The sequence below is a fragment of the Chelonoidis abingdonii genome, chromosome 15 (genome assembly GCF_003597395.2).
Source record: "Chelonoidis abingdonii isolate Lonesome George chromosome 15, CheloAbing_2.0, whole genome shotgun sequence".
Taxonomy (NCBI): Eukaryota; Metazoa; Chordata; order Testudines; family Testudinidae; genus Chelonoidis; species Chelonoidis abingdonii.
In genome coordinates, this window is record NC_133783.1 from 18,033,338 (window position 1) to 18,051,317 (window position 17,980).

The 17,980-nt window shown below is 39.7% G+C and overlaps 1 protein-coding gene across 2 annotated transcripts in view; it reads left to right on the forward strand.

The window, feature by feature from the left end:
• Nucleotides 1-787: 787 nt before the first annotated feature.
• The window catches only part of ARID5B (AT-rich interaction domain 5B), a 143,785-nt gene continuing 126,592 nt past the window's right edge, over nucleotides 788-17,980 (forward strand). For both annotated transcript variants that reach the window (XM_032784472.2, XM_075072585.1), the window contains exons 1-2: nucleotides 788-943; nucleotides 1,314-1,568. In XM_032784472.2, the coding sequence (XP_032640363.1) occupies nucleotides 923-943; nucleotides 1,314-1,568 (276 nt within the window). In that variant the 5' untranslated portion in view covers nucleotides 788-922. The remainder of the gene's footprint in view (nucleotides 944-1,313; nucleotides 1,569-17,980) is intronic.

The window sequence follows — 17,980 nt, forward strand, 5'->3', positions numbered from 1 at the left end:
AAGAATGCACACTCAGATCTGGGAGCAGCCTGAATTCATATTCCGAGAAGACCCACTGCTCCCATTTATTGATTTATCATGCATCGTTTATTGTTCCATTCCCTATATGCAGTCGCTGTCCGTTCAATATTGTTTGCAAAATCCAGTGACTGTGTGTGTGTGTGTGTGTGTTCATTAGTCTTGTCTTCTTTTTCCAAAGCGAACAAATGCATTAATATTTATGTGTTTATATAATCGATAACCCACTTTCTTCCCTTTCCCACACAAAACAGGCATCAAGCAGCTAATGTAACAGATTAAGTTCCTTGAAAATATGGCAGTGAGTGAGCGTAATTTAACTATCAAACAAATCTACATGTCTAATAAAGGCAAATCTGCTAAACAGAATTAGAAAGACGAGCAGCGCCCCAGAATCTCTGCAGGAAATGTTCTTTATATTAGACATATACCAGTAGGTCCTGTCAGATCCGCAGCTGCACAGGGCAGCTTTTCTGTCTATCAAAAATGAAACAATGACCATATCCATCATCATTGGGGCTTTGCAGGAATAAATTCAAGTCCCCACACAGGCTCCAGCTTTGCAATATTTTTTTCAGGTTTTAGATCTCAATTTTGCCTTGATCCATCCGCTCTTGTCCTATGCTTTGACTCAGCCCCGTCCCATGTTGCCAATTTGATCAGGCAGCAATTAGGTGAAAAAACTCGCCGTTTTCACACCTCTGGGAAATCGGGGGCTAGGAGAAATATTGGGCTGCTTTTCTGGTCATTTTGGGTGAGCTGGGGAGGCGAGGTTCAGGTTTTATATTGAGGGTTCGGGCTGGCCGCTGGAGGAGAGAGCTTTACCCTGCCAGGACCTGATGCAATCCATTCAAGCCAACAAGTTTGGAGAGAATGTTGAGTTCAATCAATTCAGAACGTCGAGATGGAGCCCAACTCAGTCCAGGTATTCGTCTCTCCTCCGCTTCTCTGCCCTGGCCCCCCAGCCCTGGCCCCCCACCCCCTGGCACCCGCCCACAAACTTTCCAGCAAACTTTCCCCCTCTGCACCCCCAAATGGCATCCCCCCCTTTTAAAATTCCTTCAGTGATCATACATAGGCACAGATTATTATTATCACAGTGATGAGGATTATTTTTCCCATGGGGGGATTCTTTGCTGGGTACTGTCAGACTCCTTATTTTAGATAATGGTATTCCCACCTTAAGCCTCTGTGTATGTGTACGTGTGTGTGTGATCTATATACGATTGTCTCTCTTATTTATTATGATGGTTATATTTATTTTATTGACTTGATTTTTTTTTAATTCCCTGCAGTGGGTCGGCTCTCCATGTGGTTTGCACGGTCCTTACATTTTCTACAAGGCTTTTCAGTTCCACCTTGAAGACAGACCAAGAATTTTGTCCCTTGGCGACTTTTTCTTTGTAAGATGTAAGCCAGAGGATCCGATTTGCATAGCGGAGCTCCAGCTGTTGTGGGAAGAGAGGACTACCCGGCAACTTTTATCCAGCTCCAAACTTTATTTCCTCCCAGAAGATACTCCCCAGGGCAGAAATAGTGACCATGGCGAGGTGGTAAACATATCTCACTCTGTCTGTCTGTGTGTGTGTGTGCGCGTCTGTGTATATCTGTACAGATTTTCCTCCCTCCCCCTCCCGTAATGTTTATTAAAGGACAGGATTGAATGTTCCCTTCTGCAGGCAACGTAAGGCTCTTTTAAAGGGGTAGTGCCACAGACAGGGACTTGAGTTGTTTGCCATTGTAAGAGTTTCGATGGCAGCTCCACCCAAGGGTGGGCGAGGGGGCAATGCTCTTAAAAAAGCCACAATCAAATAACTTATGGGGGGATTTAAGGATTTTTTAAATGATTTTTTCTACTTCTTGCTGCTGCTGTGTGAACGTCACATGCTTTGGTGTTTTGTGTCTCCTTCCCCCGATTTCAGTGGCTGGTTGAGGAGTGGGGGATTTGGAGGATTTAGATATTGTTAACATTTTTTCAGTATTTGATATGTTTAAGAGGGCGGAAATTACGAAATGGAGGCTGAGTGAGATCAAAAGCTATTGAGCTGGCAAAGACGTGTTGAATAAAGTGATAAATGACAGGTACTGGAATAATACATTCAAATAACTTGCAGATATGCCTGGGCGTATTTCAAAGCAGTCATGTAACCAGCATAAACACGTTAAGCATTAACAATGATCTCTCTTTTCTGGTGCATTTCACTGGATGTTCTAGTTTAAAATTATGAAAAAAGTGGACATTTTCCAGAAAGACTGGCGGGTGCGTGGAAGGGAGTGAGTTAAAAGCTAATGCTGAAGCCAGGCTGTTTCGTTTTACAGTCCCCCTGAATTACTTCTAACAGGGAGAACCCATTGTCAATTTCATCCTGGAAAGTTTGATTAGAAGTACCCAGAAGTGCAAAGCCAAGGTCTGGAGCCCAGATTGCGATTGCGTTTAGAGTGTATTCTTCTAGCTCTGTAATTTCATGTATGACCGCAATTTTGCTGGCTACTCTAGTCAGCTGACTGCACTGTGTTATTGAGGAACTGTTTCAGTGTGGTGTTCAAACGGCGCTGTTTATGCGGAGAGATGGCCAGTTCAAAAGCGCTCGGAAATAGCCAGATGTGGCTGCAATAATATTTCAGCTGCCTAAAGTGCAAGCATGGGGGGAAATGACGGGAAGCCTTCCTTATTTCCACTATAAGCCCCTGTACAATCTGAGCTGCCAATTCCTTCAACGGTCTATAGTCTGATGGAGTTAATTGTAGTTTTTCTCAAGCTCTCCTCTCCACCTCGAAGTATCGAGTTACCCATTCCTATTACATGCTACTTAATTACTGTAACCTTTCAAACATTCCCTTATAAATTGCTTCTTCTGAGATAATATGTAGTTCTGCTGTCTTACTTTTTTTTAAATTGCCCATCTTTTCTGATGTCAATAATTAAGACATTTTGGAGCATGGAGAGGGTATTGAAAAACATTAACAGGTTGACCTCTCTTCTACTGAAAGTGCCTCTGCCCCCTCCCCCTGTCCAACTTTCCTGTGCAGCTGTCTCTCTTCCCCTCCCCCTCACTACGACTTATTATTTGCTTTTCAAATTTATTACTTCAACATGGGCTGTGATCTGGAAAAGGTGAGGATTAAATATCCAGAAAAGACTACAAGTGTAATAGACATTCTGCTAAACCAGACAGGAAATCATTCTAAATTTTATTAGATATTTTGTGGTAACTTCTTTTGAAAATGTATTTGAAACATTTCTTTTAATCCTCTTCTCAGTTTACCACTTACCTATTTTAATTTGTGTTCACAATTTAAATTGAAGACCCTCTTCTTAAGGATAAAAAAAGATGACAGTGAAGGATGGATGCTCTAAAATTGCTGGTGGTGAATATTTAGAAGCCATATTCCTGCCTGTGAGAGTGTTTTAAATGAAAGAGTTTTGGATGCGAGGGGGTGGGAAATGGGACACAAATCATTTTAATATGCTTTAATGATCAGCTCATGTTACTGTGGTATGAACATCAGAGAAAATTAATCCTACCATTACATGTAAGAATGTTCCTTCTATGCAGTAATTCTCAGCTGCATGTACATTCATAATATTATGCATGATTTGATTTTTTAAAAATGCAAACACTGATAGTAATTAGCTGTATGATTATACTTGTATATTTCATTAGGGTTTTAACTGATGTCATTCTGAATTATTCAACCATATGAAAACAATTTTCAATTGAGATAATGGCATGCCTTGGAATTATGCAAATGATTATTGCATTGTATAGAATAATTATGACAAATGTAAAGCAGGTAGAAAGTTTCCTAATGCAGTACTATTTTACACCCCAGTGATGTCATTTTCCCCCTGGCCTAAGTTAGTCATTCATTAGCAAAGTAGCAGCAGCAGCAAGAAATAGCAACAGCTCACAGAGATACTTCTTTGGCAGAGAGCCTACAGAAACTAGTATTTAGAGCCAGGGCCTAGAGAGGGCAACATAACACTCCCATTAAGAAATGTGCTTTGTTTTCACTTACTCCATTAACTTGTTTATATACATTGACATGATTTTTATCATTGATTTAAATAGTTTTGAATGATAAAAAATTCTGTTCATAAATGTGCAGCTAAAAGACAAAAGGCTGCATACTGATTGGCAATGTGTTACTTAAGGAAACATTTTGCATACTGTATTAGTATATAGCACAGTTATTTTAAGTCATTAACCAGAGTAGTTTTTCTTTTTGTAAATGACAGCAACATCTATTCTTAAAGCACAGACAGGGCTGTGTTTAGAATAGAGATGTTTTGTAACCCTTTATATGTCTTCTGTGTATGGAAATGCTGTTCTTGAAATACAGGTAATTTATAACTATAGAGAAGACATCCTTCTCGGTTTAAGAAAATGTATGGATTTAAACTCCCTATCTTGCATTAGGAAAACTATTATAAAGTGAGGTTGCACTTCTATGTGTATTGTAAATCTGCTGTATCAAAGGTTTTCTGTGATGTCAAAGGTCAACAGAGGCACTTGCTGTGAGTAAAATTGTTGATTAGCAGAGCAACTGGTCTGATCTTAAACTGTTGATCAAGCCAGTCAGAGGTATAATTATTGTCAGGAGCAGATGTCCTCCCTAGGTTAAGGATTAGTAGCACCAGCCTTTTAGAAATGTGGTGTCTGCATTACTAATGAACAATTTCTTACCATTGTAATATTCAGTCAGTGGCTACTCATACAGGAAATAGCGAAGTGGGTGTGTAATGATTCTGTTACTCAGAAATTACTGATGGCATATTTTATCTGATTAACTCAAATATTTGGCAATCAGAGATGGGTGTATACACAAGGCTTTTTACATCCCGTTTATCCATCAGCCATATCTATATTTAACCATCTGTCCTGGTAAAACTAGTTTTGGCTAATGCACAGGCTCTATTTTAAGCATGTTTGCAGTTCTCTTGATGCCAATAGAACTACTCATATGCTTATAGTTAAGCATGCTGGATGAGGCAGTAGAGCACCATCATACAATCAAGCACACAAAACTCAGCTGACCACAAATTGAATTTTGAATGTGTAACAAATGCAGGATCAGTCTCTTCCTTAGGTGCAAGTGTAGGTATTAATGTCACAAAATTAACCTCTGTGGCGACACCCATGAAACCCCATTTAGAGACATGGAAATGAGAGCAGAACAGAGCTTGTAGGTCAGACTTATGCTGATGTTCTCTCTGTGCACTCTTGGTGTATGTCAGTGGGAGGGCTGACATTGTGTGAAAGTACCACACCACTATTTTCTCTCATCAGCTGGGCAGGATGGGTGAGGTTTGCCTTCTGTCATAGTATAAGGTGGTGTTCTCCAGCTCTGTACATGGGGAAAGCTTTCAGGTTTTGGGGGCATTCACAACACTACTTTTTGATACCCCATAGGGAGTCATGTTGCCAGAAGTTCTGGAAGTGCCTCACAGCCAACTTCTCTAGGCCCCATCCAGCAAAGCACTTAAGCACACACTTAACTGAGCACAGGACTAGTCCTTGTGATTAGTCCAACTGACTTCAAATGATGATAGTTCAGCATGTGCTTAAGCGCTTTGTTGGATTGGGGCCTCAAGGACAGTTGAGTGTGTCAAGTGGGAGTTTGTGTAAAACAGTGCAGGCTGATCAATGTAATTTGATGGGGCAGGGGAGGGAAGGTTCCCAATGGATTTGCAGAGAACTGATGCCATGAAAGCATCCTTGACTCTAACCCCTCCAAACCCTTCCTGCCACCAAATCTACAGCCCTAGCTCAAGCGCTCCCAAGCTCAGTTTACACACACCCCAGCACCATGTAGCTCCAAATGGGTGGTGCTCACATGGCTCTGGTGAAACTGGGGATGATGCCACATTGGCTTAATCACACCGCACAAACCCAACAAAATTGTAGCTAAAGGTTTCTGAAGATTTTTTGCTCATTTAACCCTCTCCAACAGAAGCCACAGCAGGGACAATTTGGCCCTGTAAAACTATTGACCTTTTTGGAGAGGATATTCTAGAGTAGAATGCTTGTTAACAACTTGTATTTTCATGTTTTTAAAGCTGTCAGCATTAATTAGCCTATTCTTAAAAAAAATATGAAAAGCAGAGCTCATTAAATGTAGGCATGGTATTTGATAGGGAGTGTAAATGCTAAAAATATTAATTTTCTTAGTCTGAAATATCACTCTTTTGAATACATTGTTATTAATTTTACTTCTACTTATATGGTACCATTTGTTATAAACTAATTTAAGTGAATTTATCTAAATCTAGTCTTACTAGAGATCATTGTCTCAATCTGCCTTACCAAATGATGTTCTGATCTTCTGCCTTCACTCATGCAAGTAACCCTTACTAACACAAGTAGCCTGCATAAGTAAGACTTGCTCACATCAGTAAGGGGAGCATGCCACCACCCTGTTATTACACATCAGACAGTATTTTGCATTTTTTTAAATTTTACTCTGTTAAGAAAAGGTGTAATTTATAATTAGAAGGCTGACTTATTTTGGAAAGTTTTGGAAAGCAACAAGTTTCCAAATCTTAATAGGCAGCAGATTTAAAACAAACAAAAGGAAGTATTTTTTCCCACACAACACAAATCAACCTGTGGAACTCCTTGCCAGAGGATGTTGTGAAGGCCAAGAGTATAACAGGGTTCAAAAAAGAACTAGATAAGTTCATGAAGGATAGGTCCATCAATGGCTGTTAGCCAGGATGGGCAGGGATGGTGTCCCTAGCATCTGTTTGCCAGAAGGTGGGAATGATTAGATTACTTAAGTGGGGATGGATCATTTGATGATTACCTGTTCTGTTCATTCCCTCTGGGGGTCTGGCATTGGCCACTGTGGAAAGACCTGATACTGGGCTAGATGGACCTTTGGTCTGACCCAGTATGACCATTCTTATGTTCTTACATTCTTAAGTTTATAATTTTTTTATTGAGGGTCAGATTCTTTCACCTTTACAGATGCTGAGCAGTAACATGCTCCTTGGAGAGTCTTCTTGATTTCAATGGGATTATTTAGATGAGTAAGTGCCACTCAAGTGAGTAAGGGTGGCAGAATCTGGGCCTTAAGCAACTGATTGCAGTCTCATACGCATGGTCACATATTGCCACCTTTCTTGGAAAACCTGCTATGTTGCTTGCATATTTATGGATTTTTTTCAAGATATGTAGGGATCAGTGTTCTCTTAGTTGAAATTAGAACTGAGTCCTTCCTTAGGCTTCAGAAGGGGTATCTTGCATACAGGTCTATCCACATCAGTAAAGTCAACAAATATGCAGAGTACAATTATTAAAGGGTGCTTGGCAATTGATGCTATGAGCATGATTTTGAAATGTTTTGTTGCTCAAATCAATGCAGTGCTGGAAATCAGGTACACTGTAATAGCAATGTTAGAGATATGACATTCATCATAAAAGATCATGGTTTTGCTAGTTGCATATCCACTCTTTATTTTTTTGTTTCTCTCACTACCACTATTTTGTGGCAAAGAAAGAAGAGGGAAATGACATTACTCAGTGAAGCCACATGTTGCTAGCCATTAGCCAGGAATCTGATGTCTATGGTCACTTGAGCAGATTTTTTTCCCCTTACCTTTCATTTCTCAGTGTATTCAGCCTGTAAAATGCACCCACTGCACTCCATAGTTGCTTTTCCCAGCCTGATCAGTGGCACTAAACATTAAACTCTTGTCTCTTGAGAATAATAGGCTTTAGGAGTGCTACACCCTCAAGCATGTTGAGATACTGTGCAGGCTGGAAAATAAAAATGTTCTAATTGTGTCTTTTAAATAAGCATAGGAGAGAATTAATTAGACTATATTTTGTCTTTAGTTGCTTAGTTACACAATAGTATTCCTAAGCACAAGTAAGATAAATTGGCTCTTTTTGTGCTGCTTGTCCCTTAATCATAATTACTGTGTTGCTCAGGAGAGTAAAGCATACATAGGTTTTGCATTTTTAATAATATTTAAACAATATGCATATGATATAGAAAGTGTTCTGGTTCAAGTTCTTTATGTGCTTTTATTCATGAACAAGTTCTACTATTATGGGAGCGATATTTGCATTAGCTGCCCAGAGATGTAGTTCTGGAAAATGCATAATTGTAATATTCTTGAAATGCTTATTCTGGCCCTTTCATTCATATTCAAAATAACAAAGTTTCATGTCTTAAAACAATCATACATATTTGATTTAAGAGATTTTTCTTTGTGTTGGTGCGTGTGGGTTCACACCCTGTTTTAACCCTGTAGAGACTAGACGTATGTGGGATTGATAGTGTCATATGAGCTTTTTATTTTGTGGCTAAAATGTAGTCAGAAGGTCAGAAGGACATTGGTATTTTACAGCATTTATCCAGTGACATTAATATTTGGCAGTCATCCATGTTTCTATGTGAAGGTGCCAGGGTTATACATAATAGAGTTTGTTTTCATTTTCAAAGTATTTTATTCTGTCTGAACAAACTAGCCTCTTTTGGGGTGTATTGTGATGGGGCTGCCACTGGCAAGCTAAGAACTTTAGTTGCTTTCTCCACTGCACAGTATTGGTTGTGAATGATGGGCAAATTGATACAGATATTGAACAATGGAAGATTCTGGCAAGAAACCCACTGTACATGCTCAGTAGATGTATGTGAAAATTGGCTCCATTGTTCCGTTGTATGAAAAGCAAGTAAATTATTTACAGATATTTGCTAATTAAAGCACATATTGTTTTACCAGCACAATAGAATACAATACAACAAAAGACAAAAGAATAGGCTTGCATAATTTAAACCTGCTAATGCTATGTACTCTTTGTTTAGAAAAATATAATTATGTAATCTACAAGGAAAGCTTTTCAAACTGTAACAGTCCTAGGCAAAATTAGCAATTAAATGCTTGTCAACTTGCCTAAACTAAAACAGCTACCTGAGATCTATAGGCCATCTGATGAGAAAATATTTTGAATGAAACCTATTTTCTCCTTGGTCATAACTTCTATCTGCACTGGCAGATATAAATTCAATTTGAACCTCTGTTCAGGAAAAAAACAAAAAAAACAGGAGTTGCTATAGAAATCAGAAATCAAAGTGTTTGCACTTATCCTTCTAGAAGCCCCCCTTCCCTTCACAGACCAAATTTACTAGTATCCCACAAAGAGCCGGTAACGCTCCATTCCTTACCATTTAATGTGATTCCTTTTACAAATGCTGAATCATGAAGAGGAGATTCTACAAAAGATGTATTAATGCCAAGGGAATAGAATCCCACATCGTTTTAATTATGTTACTCTACTCAGATCCCTCATGTTGTCTCTTTGCCTTGTTTATGGACCCCAGTAGGTTAAGAGCTACATGGTAGGTCCTAATGCTCCCAGGTTTTGCATTTTTGAATATAATTAAGTTGCAAACAAATATGTAAACTAAACACATGCCAGTATGCAGATTAGAGAAATGGGAGCAACACCAGTCACCTGTATTAAATAAGATCTTTTGCCCTTTAAAATTGGCTAAGGATTACAGATTAAAGGTTTTAGTCTAGCTTTTTAAAATTCTCCTGTCACTTAATTTCTTGTGCTTTATGTATTTACAGTTAGACTTTATGCAGTGCTTGAATGAAAAATGGTGGCCATATAAATGTAATTTTGAGGTGCGTAAGGTGTCATCACTCCCAGCACACTTGCCTCTTCTGAGCGACTGACAAGTTAGTTGCTTAGTCAAGAAAGCAGTCTGCCCAGATGCCCTTCAAAATGCATGAGCATGTGCTGGAATCACTGTGTGCCAGAGGCAGTGGGAGGGTTGTTTGGGTAGTATGTGCTGAATGAGGAATTTAAGGTGGAAAGTGAAATTGAAAGCATTTTCTGCATGTTAAAATACACTACTGGTCAGTCATCTCTGCTCTGCCACTGACTTACCTTGTGACCCTGGGCAAATCACACAACTTCTGTGTCTCACTAAACACATCTGCAAAATGGGAGGAATGGTACCTACCTCGTTTAGTTGCTGTGAGGATTAATTTGTTGCTTGATGCTGTGGAAACACAAAGTATTTTACTGATTAAATGACAGCCCAAGCCTTCATGTGCTCTAGAGATTTAATGTAGTATCTATTTTGCCACTGTAGGGCAGCTTTGCCCTCTTCTGTGGCCTTCCTAATGCCCAGTGTTCGCTGTTGCTGTTGTCCCTGCATATTAATGGTAGATGGGATGAGGACATACTTTGGAGCTTCATATTCTGAGATGAGGATTGTTAATTTTCGTTCCTCCAAAAAGCAAAACCCTTCAGGAATAGAGCCATAAACTTCACTAGCTGATTTATGGCCTTATTGTCTTAAATAGTATTTGCCTACAATGGCCACAGTAAATAAACTTGAAGGGGGAAAAAGATACATGCTTCCTACATTGGAGAGGTTGTTTAAGAATAATTTTCTGCTATAAAAATGTTCCTTGCCCCTTTAATACTAGTGAGGTCATTGAAGGAAGGGTAGTTTCATGGTTAAAGCTATTGGCTGGGACTCAGAAGACCTGGGTTCAGCTCTGTCACAGACTTCAGGTGTAACCTTGGGTAAATCATTTAATTTCTCTGTGCCTCAGTTCCCTTTCTGTAAAATGGGGATGAGACTTCCCTAGCTGACAGGGATGTTGCAAGGATAAGTTCATGATTAATATGTGTGAGGTGCTCAGACACTATGGTTATTGGGCCCATATGAGTATATATGCAGGGACCTGTAGTAATCTGCTGAGCATTGGTAGCTGAAGTTAAAGCTGCATGCACAAATTTATAAGTTTATAAATTTTAAGTTTATAAATTAACTTGATCATTTAAGATAATTTCTCCCCCTCCCCCCTTTTGGACATGCACTGTGGTCCTAACATCTGCCAAGTGTTCTAAGATGTGCACCCAATTCCAGGGGCAAGAACAACAATTTTGTATAATTTACATGAGGGTTGTACAATATCAAATTCCCATCGAAATTACAGAAAAATCAAAGCTACATGAGGTGTAAATAAAGAGGATAATAGAGCCCTTTATAGCAAAATGAAATATACAGTTCTATTATCCTTAGTGAATGTAGTCCATAATAGTCTAATTGTGTTTTGTGCTCCTGTGGGTGAATGTGTTTTCAGCAACAGTGCACTGGGTTATAAAATATGCATCCCCAGCTATCTACTGTGGTAAAGTTTCAATAAAAAGGCTGAAGATGTTTTTCTCATGCAAATTATACTGATCAGATAAATGGCACACAGTGTCTCCTATAATCATCAACAACAGTTTTTACAGTATGTCTCCTGTCTCTCTAGGCCATATATTTGATGTTACTAGATCAGTAATTCAATAGACAGCCGAGCAGGTGTTCAAATCGCTCTTGACCTCCAGAATTCTTTAAATGACCCCTGGAAGCACTGGAGTGAAAACATTCTCAGCATGTCAAAGTTTTGAGATATCTTAGTTGCCATAATTTTTTAAAAGCTGCCTTTGCTTCTTTAAAAAGAAAACTAGTCATTGGCAGCGAGTGAGAAGTTGTGATGCACTGTGTGCCTGCTTAGAATAAAGTTGTACAGTTGCGCCAAGCTGGCCTATGGCGATCTGCCTTCCAAGAGTTAATTTTTCTTTTAAAAAAATAATCTGCTTTAAACTGTTCTAACTACCTGTTCTCTTTCCTTGGATGTAAGCATTCCAACCATCTGCTGAGTCAGGCAATATAGGGTTTTGTGCTTTCAGGAGGCTGTGATGGTTGCTTTGACAATAATGACATATTTAGCATAATGGCTCTCAAAGAGGTACCATCCCTTTTTACTGAACTTCTCCTCTGAAAATGATCGTCTGACACCTTCAGTTGGGTTAAAAACAGAATACAAGAAGGATAATTTGTATCAGTGTCTTTTCTAACCCTTTCCCCACACCTCAGCTTGATAGTGGCAAATATTTTACTTCACTCTGGAGTCTTGTAAGATGTATTGCAATTATAGGTTGACTAGATGCCACATTTTATTGGAATAGAAGAAAAAAGTGACTCCTTTTATAGGCAGTTATTTCAAGATTTAGATAACTATGTGGACAAGGGAAACATTCCCATTGGCTGGTCAGTATTCTTAAGGGGGCAGCAGAGATAAATCTAATTCCCAAGCAGAGTTGAAATTCACCTCTTTCTATCACAAACCTAATTTCATTGTAGCAGGAAAATTTTGTAAATGTTGCCTTCATTAAAGTCTTACCATGCAATGGAGATCTCATAAATATATCTCTTCAGAGCATAGTTAATCTCATATGAGTTGAATATTTTTATACTGTAATCAACTTGGGTGGTTTTTCATGTTCCTATGGAGATATAATTATGGATGACATAAATGGTATACAGCAGATTTCTTTAATCTTCTAAAGGTTTGGTAGTCAGTCACTGCATAGCTGGTTTTTATTTATTTAACATCTCTATTCATTTGTCATCTTGTTTTAAGGGTTTCTTCATAACCAGGGAGTCTTTAGAAAGAGATATACAACGATGTATGACAAATAGTTAAGAAGGCTTCACTGTGTTAGTGATTCCAGGATTTGTTGGTTTTCTGAGGGAATCCATGCCCTCAGGAGATTAATAATTTGGTTGTGCCTGGTACCTTGAAAAGCCCTGGAGGTGCTGTAATGTCACAAGAGGCACTCTACTATACTTGCATCATGCTGAAATCAACTCCTTTGAAGAAATAGTCCTGTTTATTTTCATTTTCTTGCGCAAAAGATGTTCCTTCTAGTTTGGATTTTAATGTCATACCAGAGAACAGAAATATGCGTAGTTGGTTTCAGTATTGAAATATTGAAAGGTGCCATGTAAAACCAAAGGCCGAGATTTTAAAAAGTGACGAGGTGATTAGGGGAACCTCCATTTTTAGATGCCCAGTTTGGGAAACCTTAAAGCAGCCTGGTTTTTGTTTGTTTGTTTGGTTTGGTTTTCTTGTTTTTAGATAGTAATGAGCACTCATCCTTTGAAAATCAGATCCCTTTAAGCTGTCTCAGACTGAGCATCCAGCATGTGAAGCTCCAAAATCACTAGTCAATTTGTGGAAATGTTAATCAAATCTATTTGGTTTTTAAGGATAAATGTTGATTCTTTAGTATTTAGAACTCATTATGCTGATTATTATCTGTTTTGCAATTTGAAATCCCCCTAAAGGGTCTGGTTGTTAGATACAGTGAAGTTTTGGCCCACACAGCACTGGGCACACCTGGGGCACAGCATAAGCACAGACACTTCTCACCAGTATGCCTTTTCATTCATAAAACTCAGTGTTTTGCGAAGGTGGATAACCATGATTAGTATCCCCAGCTGATAGATGAAGAGACGGAGGCAGTGTGAACTTGGGCAATTGCACTGTCAGAGATAGAGCTGGAACTAGAACCCATGTCAGCTATGCTAGTATCCTATCCGGGGGCCCGAACTGCCTTTTCGGGAAGAAATTCCACATTGGTAATGGACATAAAACACAAGGCTCAGCTTTCAAAATGTTTACGGGACAAACACATAAGTTGACTTTTGAACCAAATGTGCTTTTTGGAAACTAAAGCATATGCATACCCAAGTCATCGATCTGGGTTGTGAATTTGCTCTTCCGTTAATATTAGTTTAATCTGCCTGAGAGGAGAGAGAATCTTAATATTTTTCAAACTAATTGACACCGTGTGGATGGAACTGTGAGTTGGTTCCCATTGAAGTAACTCCACCTGAGTAAAGGAATCTATCTGCATGGAGTTAATTGCTTAAGTTTATTCAGTTAGTTCTATCAGACTATAACCTGAATTATTTACCACAGTGGAACATATCGATAACACCACTGTGGAGAAACTCAGACTTAAGCACTTTTTCAACAATCTCATTCGAGATAAATATTTCTAAGCACTCTAACTGAAGCTGTGGTTCTAGTCATTCGATTGTGTAGCTCTTACTCACTCTGGTGTGCACTTATTCATTTGATTGAAGTCACTGAGACTACTTGTATGAGTGAGTAAGTGCTCACCATCATGAGTAAGAGTTACGAACTCTGGCCCTTAGCTGGCATTGCACATGTCAGGGCTAACAACATAAGTTTGAAAAGGGACTAATCCAGAGCCTACTGAACTTGATGAAAAAGACTCCTGTGACTTTCAATGGCTTTGAATCACAGTGAACAGAGAAAAAAAAAAAAAAGAAAGGACAGCAAGAGGGAGCATGTCTAAATTATGTTTTTATTTAAGAGGAGATTACACAAAACAGAAAGAGGTACTTAGTTTGTGCTTTAAAGTATGAAATAGCCTGGTATCTTTTGCCATTAACTAGCTATGCAAATATTACTGTGGCTACGTCCTCACTACCTGCCGTATCAGCGGGTAGCAATCGATTGCTCAGGGATCGATATATCGCGTCTCATCTAGACGCGATATATCGATCCCCAAACACACTTATATCGATTCCGGAACTTGACTAACCTGAACGGAGTTGCGGAGTTGACATGGGGAGCTGCGGACATCGATCCCGCGCTGTGAGGACGATGAGTAATTTGATCTTAGATACTTCGACTTCAGCTATGTTATTCACGTAGCTGAAGTTGTGTATCTGAGATCGATTTTCCTCCGTAGTGTAGACCAGCCCTGTGTTGCTCATTGAACACCCACTGTGTGTCTTGTCAGATTATCCCAAACTGGGAAAGAATCATTCAAATATACAGAGGGTTTTGTATTTTTCAATTTAAAATTAATTAAAATTTATTTTCCTCATAGAATGTTCTCGTGACAAATGGTCTGGGCTGGCTTTATGGGGGCGTGATGTGGGCAACTGTGCAAGGCACTGTGGTTCAGAGGGCGCCAGGTTCAAGAGGCAAGGAGTGGGGTAGGCTTCGGTTGCAAGGCTGGAGAAGGGAACTTGGAGCAATGGGGGTTGCAGTGGGCACCTGGGGCAATCAGGAGATGGCTGGGGAGGCAGCAGGGGCCAAGGCGATGGGGGAAGCAGTGGGGACCATGGATGATGGGGGAGGGAGCCTGGGGAGGCAGTGGGAGCCAGGGGTGCCAAAATACAAGTTTGCCCAAGGCACTGTTTTTCTAAGGTTGCACTACAAATGATACATCAAGAGAATGCAAAATATTGGTTAAATGCGCAACAGAGTCTTAGAAGCTATTTTAAATACTTAAGAGAAAAAAATCCAGGAATCTTGTTTTGTTTTTTCCTTGTGAGAGTATTGGATTCAAAACCAAAACTGGATCCAGCTGTCTCCTTATCCTTATATTTTAATGGTCAAGATGGGTGTTTGTATTTTGTTTAATGGCCACAAATAGGCTTTGAAGTTAATACCCCCAGTAAGATACACGTGGAAAGGTCACACCTCTGGTGATGCTGTTGCGTCAACATGTAGGGCTGCGAACTCGAAAACTCTGCAATGCTCATGAAGGCCGCCATCACAAAACAGGATTTCTCTACAGTGGTAAAAGTCAGATCTGTAACTCACTGCCAGCACAGCTCTGCCTGTTGACTTGGGAATAGCTGTAGTGTAGACAAGGCTTATTTGTTTTTAACCACTGTGCTTTGTAACCCCATTGCTGTCCCACTGGAGAATTGTGTATCTTTTTTGCTTGTTTGTTTCTTGACAAACAGAGAAGGGCTTCAAACACTGAGAGTATCAGAAGACCAAATTTTCCATATATGGATCTGCATTTCCCCTGCTAAAAACTTGTCAGGATATCTTTATTCTAACAGGGCACTGAACAAAATAATTATTCGTCCACAAATGGCCCTTTTCCCTATAAAAATATTTGCAATGAAGTCAGTGAAATGCTGTAGGAAACAATGTAGATGTTGTTTCCCTTGGTTTACTTTAAGATTAACTGCTTGGCGAATAAGAATGCACTAAGACAGGGAGTGCCTGAACATAAATTGTTGGTTCATGAGCCCACTTGAAGGGTTGTGTTCCAGTTTAATGTGCTGTTGGATAATGTAGCAACATGGAGGTCTGCATTGGTTTGGATTAGTGCAGGGACAAATTCTGCCACCAAGAATAGTTCAAAACTCTCAGATGAGTTCAATGAGAATGTTGCTTGAGTAAAGACTGCAGAATTTAGGTGATAGTATTTATGTATTAATAACACAACAGGACAGATTATAGCTGCTCCAGTGCCTATGCACTGGGTAGCCCCTCCACCTCCAGCAGTCCTTCACCAAAGGTACTCAGAATGCTATATCCATAGATCTCCAAGTGTAGTTGTGAGGGCATTTAGCATTGTCAGAGGAGGTGTGTTTGGGCAGGTTGGAGTCATGGCAAGGCCAGCATCCTATACACAATGGCAGGCGCCAGGAGACTTTTCCTGGAGCAATCACGTCACATCTGTTAGATGGGGTTACCAATGGCTGCTAGTGTTCTGACTCGTCTGGGCACCAGAAACATTCTACCCATTCTGTCTTCTTCTGCCATGCTTTCCTCTAGGCCCCCAGCAAATTCTGACTCCAGTATCCTTAACCTGAGACAAAACTCGTATTGAAGTCAGAAGAGGTTTTGAAGGCAATGGGCGTTTCTGCTTCATAGAGATTGTAGAATCAGGGCCTTGCGATGCAATTGGCTGCAATTCTGAACCATTTTCATTTTGTTCGCAACAAATTCAGGAGCATGATGCAATCCCTTTGATACCAGTCCCCTAAGGAAGTATTTGGAGGAAACTCAACAAGGAGCTTTGTCCCCTTTCTACTGATTCTATTGTGGGATGATATGGCCTTGGCTATTGGCCTATGACATTCACAATGTAGGTCCTGATTCAAGAAGATACTTATATACATGCTTACCTTTAAGTATGTGAGTAGTCTCCTGGAGGTACTTCAGTGGGACTTTTGTGCCTTTCTCCCCTTGGCATTTTTGAAAATCCTATCCTAAGTGTTTAAAATTACATGTGCTCTTAAGGAACTTTCCTGAATGCCAAAAGCATTCATCATTGTTCTAAATCTACTCCCAACATAATCAGTTTACTATTGACTTTGGTGGGAGCAGAGTTAGACCAACATAGACCATTTTTGAAAATCTCATGCTAAATTTTATAGTTAATGCCGCAAACAATTATTTTATAGGCAAAAAAAGCTAAAATGATTTAGGAGCATAAGTCCCCCTGACTTTCAAAGAGATTTTTGTTCCTAAGTCACTTAGGTAATTTTGAAAATTCCACCCAGTGTATTTAGTTGCATTTTGATCTATTTCTCCTCCTCACCCATCTATAAAATGTTTAGAAAATGAGACATCCTTCATTGCATCTGTTACCACAGTAACCGGCTAAATTTTTGTTATGGTTTGTATTCATATGCTTGATTTTATGTGCTAATCTGATTCAAAGTGCCTTTCTGTGCATACCTTTTGTATTACATTAGCTGCCACAACAATATTTATGGTCATAATACTCATTTTGCAAATTGCTAATATGATCACATGACAGTTTTTTCAAAGATTCTTTTCCTAGCCATTCACACTGATGTAGGCAAAACTAAGTATAAAATACTTTGGTGGTCATGGTTGCTGGCAGGGGCGACTCCAGGCACCAGCGCACCAAGCCTTCAGCAGCATGCCTGTGGGAGGTCCGCTGGTCCCGCAGTTTTGGTGACTATTCGGTGGCGGATATGCCAAAGGCGCGGGACCGGTGGACCTCCCGCAGGCATGCCACCGAATCCACGTTACCAGTGGACCTCCTGCAGGCGTGCCGCCAAAAGCCGCCTGACTGCCATGCTTGGGACGGCAAAATACATACAGCCGCCCCTGGTTGCTGGTGTGTGATCATTTTGCTGTCACACACAACTTTAAATGTGAAGGCGTAATTTATGCTTTTTTGTGTTTCCTGGTTCTTACATATTCCATATTTTTCTGCTTCCTTATCAAATTTCCAGCTAAATCCTGGCATACAACTATATTGCAAAGTGGGTTTGCTGCTGAATTGTTAGTAAAACACACGGGTTGTTTATCAACCAATATTCTTGGATTTAT